The 9,988-nt window shown below is 47.7% G+C and overlaps 1 protein-coding gene across 4 annotated transcripts in view; it reads right to left on the bottom strand.

Moving 5' to 3' along the window:
* Window positions 1-1,268: 1,268 nt before the first annotated feature.
* BCL9 (BCL9 transcription coactivator) overlaps window positions 1,269-9,988 on the bottom strand; it is a 360,097-nt gene continuing 351,377 nt past the window's right edge. For 2 of the 4 annotated variants that reach the window (XM_068270730.1, XM_068270729.1), the window contains 2 exons: window positions 9,672-9,986; window positions 1,269-3,684 (listed from right to left, as the gene is read on the bottom strand). In XM_068270730.1, the coding sequence (XP_068126831.1) occupies window positions 2,612-3,684; window positions 9,672-9,986 (1,388 nt within the window). In that variant the 3' untranslated portion in view covers window positions 1,269-2,611. The remainder of the gene's footprint in view (window positions 3,685-9,671; window positions 9,987-9,988) is intronic. The other 2 variants (XM_068270731.1, XM_068270732.1) reach the window with 2 other exon arrangements.

Raw genomic sequence — 9,988 nt, 5'->3', positions numbered from 1 at the left:
CACCTTGTAGGCCCCAGCTATGTGCAGTATAGGTGCGTACACACGCACTATTGTAACAAACGACGGGTCCGTCAGACCCTCCCCGCTGGGCGAACGTTCTGCCGACAGTAGCACGTGTGTACAGTCCGGTCTAGTCAGTCTGCCGACAGACTGTACACGCGTCCTACTGTCGGCAGATCATCCGCCCAGCAGGAGGGTCTGACGGACCCGTCGTTTGTTACAATTGTGCGTGTGTACGCACCTCAAGAGTAATTCTCAGAGCTGGGAGGGGTAATCATCACTTAGAAGTGCATTGTACTCCCCAGAGTGGTTTTCCAGCCGGGTGGGGCAGGACAGGTTAATACAGGGGCCGTTGCTTCCATAGGTGCAAAGCAGTTCCATAGGGTCAACCTAGGCAATTGCACAGGGCCCCAGAGCTGGCTGATGGGCCTCCAAGTCCCCCCCTTCCCAATTGATAGTGCTCCCTCAGTGCCCTTGCAGAGTATTAGTGTGCTCCTGACACGTTTGCTGGGTGCTGCTGTGTACACATTCATTCACACACAAACAGACAAACACACATATAGACACACACAACTCAGACAACAGACGCTTACCTCGGGTATGGCAGCAGCATGAGGAGAGGAGGCGGGACCAGACAGGAAATCAGTGAATAATGATTCAGAGGTGGGATGCACAGACTTGTAGCGCTCCAGTCTGTGTGTCAGCAGCAGTATTGGGAGTGTGTCTGAGAAAGATCGTCCAATGTTCCAGTCAACAGTGCTGCTGCACCCTAGAGTTTGCTGCCTGAATTACATGATTCAGGTTTGCATGATGGTAATTCAAACAGCAAACCCTAGGGGGCAGCAGTGCTGTACACTGGTACAGGAGACTGTTTCTCCCACGATCTGCTGCCGACATGCACTTCAAGTGTGTGATCCCGCCCCTTCATTATTCACTGCTCTGCTGGCCCCACCTCCTCTGTATGTGCTGCTCTGACAATAGAGCCATGACAGCCGGGCGCTCACCAGAATTAGCCGGGTGTAGCGCCCGCCTCATAGGGCTTGAGGAGAGCAGTGCAGTGGGATGATCTGGAGGAGTTCTGGAAACGGGCACACAGGTAACGAGACCAGGATTTTAAGATAAAAAACAAAAAAAACATCCATCCATAATAACAGAAGCTGCATATGAAAAACACAAACTTCAGAATCCACACAGATCCAGTTTGAGCCTCTGTGGTTGGAACACACCCTAACATCAGGCCTTATATTGCAAACAAAGACTCTGCTCCATTTGTAAGAAATATATTTTATTTTTCCGACACCACAGCCCTGGCAAGTGGTTTTGTACCAAATTTAATGGAGATTACACAGAATGTTTAACGCTGGGGGGGGGAGGGAAGAGAGGGGACAAGAGGAAGAGTGGAAAAAAAAAATAACCGTCACAAAATGGAGAGAGAGAGAGAAGAAGAGAGAAAAAAAAATATATAATATATATAAATCCCACAACTGGTTTTCACTCCCACATCATGATCACTCAGGATTGCTCAGAGACAGGATGATTGGAGTTTACTGCATAATGTCTTGACTGTCCATGTATGTAACAGCTTTGAAGCCTGGCTTCTCGACAAAAAAGCAAGGGGGGGAAAACAATAGCAAAAATACATCAGTCTCTCCTATTTAGCCTCCCCCCTCAGGAAGAGGGAGAGAATACACACTGCCTAGAGAGGATAGAAAAAAAAATTAAAAAATTTAAGAGGACGTTGAGCAACGCAGAATGAAAGTCGGAAGGGAGGAAAAAAAAAATAAAAGATAAAATGAAGGTTGTATTCGCTCTCCATAGAATGAAACTTTCATTTTTAAAAATGTTTTTTTTTTTTTTCTTAAAGAAAGGAGATCCCCCTTTAACTGGACTTTTTATAGTTCATTTTTGTGCTTTTTTTGTTTTTTAATAATACTCTTTCTGTATGAGGTCTTAGTTTGGTTTACTATACACTGGAGTTAAAAGGAGGAGAAAAAAAAAAAAAAGAAACAAAGTAACGATTCTGGAAGCGGGCAGCCCGCTGAGAAAGTAAACAGCACTGAATCTCCTCTCTTACACACAAAGACTACAGTCTCTGCTAAAATCCCTTTTACAATATTGTACAGTACACAAAAAAAAGGAAAAAAATAAAATAAAAATAAGATAAACCAGGTTTCTCCTGAAAGAAGCCAAATCCAAACGGCGTAAACATACAGGGGGGTGCAACTCATGACAAATGGCAAATTTTTCAAAAAACAGCTACACATTTTTTTTTTCTTTTTACGTTTTTTTTTTTAATCCCCCAAAAGCAGGTGCCATTATGGGATACCCAAGTCCACAAAAATATTTTTTTAAAAATAAATCTTAAAAAAACAAAAACAAAAAAACAAAACAAAAGAAAGAAAAAAAAACACCTTGAATAAATGAAAGCAATGCTCAGATAGTTCCATACATTCTTGAGTTTCCTCCAAATTCGATATTTGGGTCCTTTTTTTTTTTAATTTTTGATTTATTTTCACCTATTGCATGGCCAAATGGGACTCCCTACACAATAAAAGTTCTCAGGAGACAATCTCACTTCTACAATATTTCCACAAGTCCGTTTTGTAGCAGCTTAAAACATCATGTTTCCCGGGTTGCCGGGCCCTTGGCTGAAGCCACCCATCCCGACGTCAGTAGGCATTCCTCGCGGGCGCATCTGTGGTGGGATCATGAGGTTTTGTTGAGGTCCCATCATCCCCTGCATTGACATCAACATGTTCGGAGAACCCACTGGCCCTGGATGACTATATAGTACTCCGGGCATTCTCTCCTTTCCCGCCATCATCCCCACCCCTCCTGGGTTTCCCATCATAGTTAGTTGGCCAGGCATTCCTGATTGTGCTGGTGACATCATGCGATGGTGAGGTCCAATCATACCTTGCTGCATAAAACCAGGAGGCCTCATAGAATTGTGGCCTGGCATGTCCACTGGGCCAGGTCCAACCATGCCACCCATTGGAAGACCCATTCTTGGGTTTGGCTCTCCCATCATGCCTGGCAAGTGTGAAAAACCAGGTCCTTGTTGTGGCTTTCTGCCTGGGACTTCCCCACGAGGGAAATACTGCAGTGTTTGACTGGGTTTCTCGGATGGAATAATCCTCGACAGGTCAAACTCCGGGATGCCAGAAGCTCCCGGTCTGATGACTTCCTGTAGGTCCGGGTCAGTGAAAACCGAAGACATGTTATTCCCCATAACGCCAAAGGAATCTGGTCCTGGAGGGCAACCCGACTTGCAAAGCGTTGGGTCTGCATTTGGCGGAAGGTTGCCAGGACGTTGTAAAGGTCCCTCTCCTGGAAAGCCCATCCCAGGCTGAAAGTTTCCCTGGCCTCCATTTGGGCCGTTGTGTGGAAAAGGGACGTGTGGAGGCGACTGGACTGGAGGAAAGCCTTGGGCGAAAGCCATGCGTCCCTGAGGCACCATGGGGGGTTCCTGCCCGCCGTGTCCCATCATAGCGTTGTGTGGCATCATCCCTCCACCCATAGGTCCACCGTGAGGGGGCACGTTGGGTGGCATGGAGTTAGGAGAGGGCATCTGGCCACCATGCGATAGAGGCTGCGTCATGCCCATGGGACTTAGTGTTGGCATGGTAACACCGCCGTGAGGCCCCGTTAACTTTGAAGGATTCTGGGAATTCATGACCATACCTATAACGAAAGAAGGGTATGAAAATTAATTCATAAGCATGGAAAGAATATTTATTAAAAATACATTTGAAGTTGGACAATAATAAACCTCTGAGCCTCATAGTTCTTAGTCTGCAGATCACACAACCCAAGTATCTCAGATGATATGCTGGCAGGAATCGGAATACCACCGATAACCAAAAAAATTCTTCTAGCACACAGGGATAAGGAACAATCCCCTCCAGGGTGCTGCTGTCCCCGGTGTCTCTTCAGGCAGGATATAGAACAGTCACCTTGCCTCTAGACAGAGGAGGAAAAGTTGTTTAGGTAATAGTTTACCCTCCCTGGCGGTACGATTATTTCCAGATTTTAGGATCTTTTCTGAACATTTCAGACCCTAAACTCAGGAAACAATCATGCTGTCAGAATGCCTGCAGCTGCCCCTGCTCTCACTCACCGCCCTGGGCTCCAGTGCTGCAATTTTACCTCCATCCACTGGGTGGTGCTGTAACACTTTGGTGAGATCAATGACTGATCTCAGCAGAGTGACTCAGAGCCTCAGAGGACAGGAAATAGAAGGGCTACCGACCTCTGGATCACCCGGGAGGTATGTAAAAGCTCCCGGCTGCCTCCATTCACTTCCATCAAGCCTCCGGCGGCTAGCCAGAGCTCAGCTCGGGAATTCCTCCAAGGATGTTAAACGTAATCCGAGGTGCGAGAGACTTATGGAAGTTGCCATATTTATTTCCTTTTAAATAATACCAGTTCCTGGCTGTGCTGCTGATCTTTCTGGTCAGTGGGGTATAAATCACACACCTGAAACAAGCATGCAGCTAATCTTGTCAGATTTATCATAGACCGCTGATCTGCATGCTTGTTCAGAGTTTATGGCTCAGCATTAGAGACAGAGGATCAGCAGGACAGCCAGGCAATCTGCATTAGTTCAAAGGAAATAAACATGTCAGCCTGACAGACTGTCAGACTGTACAAAATTTCGCGTCAAGCTTTTGAAACGTTAAGTTTCTTCTTCAGGCATGATAGAGAATTGGATCAAAACCCTTACAGTTTGAAAGTTTTGAATGCTTGTACAAGTCATTATTTAACCTTTTGGGGGCCGCGTGCATTAGATTCTACGCCGCACTTGTGGCTGTTCTAGCCTGATGCGGCGTAGTATTTACGCCGGGCTGCCGTTTCCGCTCCCGACGTGATCGTGCGCAACTGGAGGAGAAGATTAAGCTGTCATATGACAGCAGACATCTCCCCCGAGTGATCAGCAGCCATCGCGTATGGCTGCTGATCACGTGATCACTACGATCGCCGGTGGATTGTAGTGATCACTGACAGCGGTGGCGGCAGCAGGGGGGAAAAGAAGAGGATCCACTCACCTCCCTGCTGTTCCAGCGACGATCGGTGCCCCCCTCTGCTCTGGCCGGCATCTCTGCTCCTTCTGATGTCAGCGCCGGGTCCCGGCTTTATGAAGTCATCAAGCCACGACCCGGAACTGAGCGGCATTAGGAGCAGAGATGCCGGCCGGAGAAGAGGGGGCTACTGCGGCTCATCGCTGGAGCCTGGAAGGCGAGTGATGGCTGCTGGCAAAAGGGGGGACACTGCCCAGCCAGCCACAGAGGGGATCCGGCTGGCTGCCTGCCCCCCCCCCCCCCCCCCCCCCAAAATACCTGGTCCTTAAGGGGGGTTAGGCGGCCGGTCCCGAAATGGTTAAGGTATTACCTAAACAACTGATAAGACTTCAGGCAAGGTAACAAAAGACTAACATGCCCCTTGTTGCATTTAGTAGCAAGTGAACGTTCTACACACACATATCTGGGTATTTTCTTCACTTTGATCGAAATTAAGAAATACTTTGTAGAGGTGGCAAAACATCTTTAAAGAGGATCTGTAACATTAAAAAGTTCCCGTGGGGGAGTACTCCCCTCAGAAGGGAAAGCCTCTGGATCCTATCGAGGCTTTCCCCGTCCTCCTCTGTCCCACGGTGGTCTCGCTGCAGCCCACTGAACAACAGCAGGCATGTAAATATTTACCTTCCCGGCTCCGGTGCAGTAGCGGCTCGGAAACAGCCGATCCCAGGCGGGTCGGCTCTACTGTGCAGGCGCAAGTCTCCTGCGCCATAGAGCGGACCTGACTGAGATCAGCTATTTCCGAGCGGAGAGCTGCAACAGGGAAAGGTAAATATTGCACAGCCTGACAAATTGTCGGCTGTGCATTCTGAGGGCTGCAGCGAGATCACCGTGGGACGAAGGAGGATAGGAGAAGCCTCGATGGCATCCAGAGGCTTCCTCCTACCGAGGCGAGTACCCCCCAGGGGAACTTTTTCATTAGAGTCTCTTTAAAGAGACACTGAAGTCTCCTAAAATTCAGCTTTTTATAGCAAAAACCTCTAACATTATTGCCCTAACTGAACAGTAACTAAATCCCCCAAACACCCCTCGCCAAATGCACAACTTTTTTGGTCGTGGATTTTGCTGCCCCGGGGGGCAGAGCTTTCAGCTGCAGCTCTGCCTCCATGCGCGTCAATCAGCACGTATCTCCGCCTCTCCCAGTGAAGGAAGACTGAGGGGGCGGGCGGAGGCGGCGATCCGCACTGATATCCCCTCCTCTCCCCCGCCCCTCTCAGTGAAGGAAGACAGAGGGGCGGGCGGAGGCGGTGATCCGCGCTGATAGAGGCAGCGCTGCAGCTGAAAGCTCTGCCTCTCATGGAAGCACTCCCCGCAGTGTACCCCGGGGAGTTAGGGGGGGGATTTAGTTAGTGTCCAGCCACAGGGATGCAGCGTTTTAGTTAGGGCAATAATGTTAGAGGTTTTTGCAATAAAAAGCTGAATTTTAGGAGACTTCAGAGTCTCTTTAAGAACACCAAAAATCTGTGTAGTAGATACTACCCTTAATTTCTCTTATGTTTTTATCTTTTAACGTTAAGAAAAACTTCAGGCTAATTCACCTTGCATTTTTTATCATCCATGAAACCCCCAGATATTAACAGTTTAAGGAAAAGTTTAATGACAATGTTTATGTTCATGGAATGCCCATCGCTATCGGTCTGTAGATTTTATCGGTAGCAAATCACTAGTGGTGGTCAATAAAAGGCTAATGATCCTTGTGTTGATGCAAATGGTAGTCCTCTTTTGTATTTCCAAGCTGTATAAATTTACATCAACTCGGAACTATTTGCATCTCATCGACTATCCCCACCAGGAAACGACTCGAGAGAAGCGGATGGACTTTGCGAGTCAGATAATCGAAGTTACAAGTTGTTGGCAGTGCTCAAAGTGTATCTGAACCAAAGTCCGGTTACAAAATCACATACTTACCTAAGGAAGACTCTAGATCAGCCTCTCTCAACCTTTTTACCCTGGAGGAACCCTGCAGAGAACTTATGCATCTCAAGGAACCCCTGCAAACAACTGTTTGATCGAGGTACCCCTGCATTGATTTTGCAGGAGGCGTGGACTTTAAACGCAGGTGAGGCTGTTTATTTCACTTTTGTTTATAGAGCATTCCTCAAGCCAAATACTTTTGTTTTTGTATTAATACTCTAATTCCCAATAAACTAAATAAGCCCCACCCACAGTTTTCAGAGAGCCGAGGCAGTAGCAAGTATCTAAACTTTAGATAAGATATATAGACAAGTTACTTGTTATAGTTAGTTTTTCATCTCGGATCCGCTTTAAGGAACCCTGGTTGAGAAACCCTGCTCCAGTTCCTAATGAGGCTTCCCTCACTGTCCTCTGGCCCCCTGTAGCTGAGTGTGGACCCTCCACAGATTACAGATCAGTACTTGTTGGCAATGTGATCGTGGCCGCGCACCTCTTCCAAGCACGAGTGCAGCTGTACTGTGCCTGTGCGAGTACGGCCGCGCCTACGCAGTAAGCAGTCAGTGCTACTGCACAGAAACGGCTGCACTCATGCCAGCGTGGCCCCTATCAGCCGCGGAGGACCAGGGGACAGCTAGGGAAGCCTCGTTAGGATCCAGAGGTTTCCCTCTCTTTAGATAATCTATTTTTGAGCCTGAGCTTCTGTTGGGTTCTTCTAAAGTCAGTGGGAATGATTAAAAAAAATGTCAGCCTCCATATCCCCCTCCTTACAGTTGTCCTTTAACAACCCACTATTTACATAAATTCAGCATAACTGGGTTTTGTGAACTTTTATTTTTAACTTTTTGCAAATAAAAAAGGACAAGAATACCTGCTGTATCAATTCATAGATCAACTCCTCAGCAACTCACAACTTCCTGCTCACTCCCCAGTCAGTCTGAAATGTTTTGTCACATGGGCATGTAGGAGAAGAGTGATCACACTGCCTGCTGAAGCCACGCCTCCCTGCTGACTTCTAGCCTATCATGAAGGTCAGCCTCTAGTATGGATGCACAGCTTCAGACCGGCTCAGGAGTAGGGATGAGCTCCGGATGAAATTCGAATGGGTTTCATTCGGATTTCATCCTCCTAATTAGTGCAGCTGAGCGGGTGGGCGAGGGAGGGTTAAACTTACCCAGCAGCCGTCTTTCATCCATCCCATGCTGCGGTCACGTGATTACAAACAGCAGTAGTCACGTGACGCAGCATGGGACGGGTTAAAGTAGACGCATGCTGGGCAAGTCCCCGTCCCCCCACCCACTCACACCCGCTCAGCTGCACCAATTAGGATGAAATCCGAATGAAACCCATTCAGATTTCATCTGGATTTCAAATCCGGAGCTCATAACTACTGGGGAGGAAAGAAGGAGTAAGCAAGCTGTGGAGGATATTAGGATCTGTGACCAGATACGTTCTTTTTTTTTAACGAATATAAAATTCTATTAAACACACCTAGGAACTGTGCCATAGTGGCCAAAAGTAAAAAATCAACTTTGCCAAGGCAAAAGTTATCCGTTCATTTCAGCTCTACAAATTGCGAGTATTCGTTCCCAATTGTTCCGTTTTCCCATTGTTCTGCACCAACCGGATATGACTGTCAAGGCTGGGAGGTTCAGAATTTCTGGTCATTCAGTTTGAGAAGATGTGAAAATTAAGCAACGACTGCGGCTGTGCTGTGCAGCTCATTACCCATGCCAGGAGAAGGCAGTATCTGACTGTCTATACTAAAACTAGTGCAAGAGAGAGTATAGGTTCTACACTAGAAAAAGAAAGGAAATTAGACTTATCACTTTTGGAAATTCATTGCCAATTGCAAACAAAAAGGGAACTCTGTTTAACCATATTAAATATGGTATAAAAAAAAAAAAAAAATGAGCACTCTTGCTCAACAGCATTATTGTTAAAGGACTCCCGAGGTGAATAAATAAATCTCTCTTTACTTACCTGGGGCTTCTTCCAGCCCCTAGAAGTCTTTTGGGTCCCTTGCCGCAACTCTGTTCCTCTCCGGTGTCCCGCCTGTAAGTATTTGCTGACCCATCGGCAGGTCAGCGCATGCACACGAACATGTCATCGGCCGCGTACTGTGCATGCACTGTACTACTGTGCACCCGGTGACGTGGACGGGTGCTTGCGCATGCGCAGAAGTGCCGACCAGGCGATGAGTTGGCGATACTTAGAGGGTGGCCAGTGGATCACTAGGAAGGACCGAAGCTGCGGCGAGGGATCCAAAGGACTTCTAGGGGGTGGAAAAAGCCCCAGGTAAGAAAAGAGATTTATTTGCTTCGGGAGTCCTTTAAGACTTTTACACAGAACTGTTACCCGTTGACTCAAAAATGAGATTTCAGTTGTGGGTGGATGTAGATAGGGTTGGTGATCCACTAAACTTTTTTCAAGTTTATTTCTCTACCACACTCGCTCACCTACTGCAGTCATGTCAAAGTGGCCTCTGTGCCTTACAGAGGAGGCAGTAAGACTAGTGCTCCCCCTGCTGCTAGAGACCCTGCAAGTGCAGGACCCAAGAACAGCGCCTTGAGCAAGAAGATCACCTCCACTGGTGTCCCGGAAGTGATACAAGAAGCAGGCGGGTGACTAAACACGTTACAGTCCACACACATCTGAAATATCAGTTTTCTACGGACTGACCCTTTAACTGTAAAGCTGAAATCTTCTTTGCCGGCAGCCACAGCGGTTCCCAATTACCTGGCATGTTATTCATAGACGGCATGTTGGGCGAGCGGGCAGGCGGGGAGTCATCGTCCGAGCTTGCCACCGTCTTGATGGCGTCGTGGTAGAGAGGCGTAGAGCTGGGCATTGCGAACTTTGACATCCTAGACATCATGATAGACAGAGGATTCTGGGAGAGGGTGGGCTCAGACGCCAACGTGTAGCTTGTGCTGGAGGGAAGACTTCCGGGGTGATTTACTGGCCCAGACTGGCTGACTGACGGAGGTGGGCCTCCT

This window comes from Hyperolius riggenbachi, chromosome 2, assembly GCF_040937935.1.
Source record: "Hyperolius riggenbachi isolate aHypRig1 chromosome 2, aHypRig1.pri, whole genome shotgun sequence".
In the NCBI taxonomy this organism is placed as follows: Eukaryota; Metazoa; Chordata; class Amphibia; order Anura; family Hyperoliidae; genus Hyperolius; species Hyperolius riggenbachi.
Note: the sequence above shows the minus strand (reverse complement) of the source record. Positions and strands in the feature narration are given on the sequence as shown.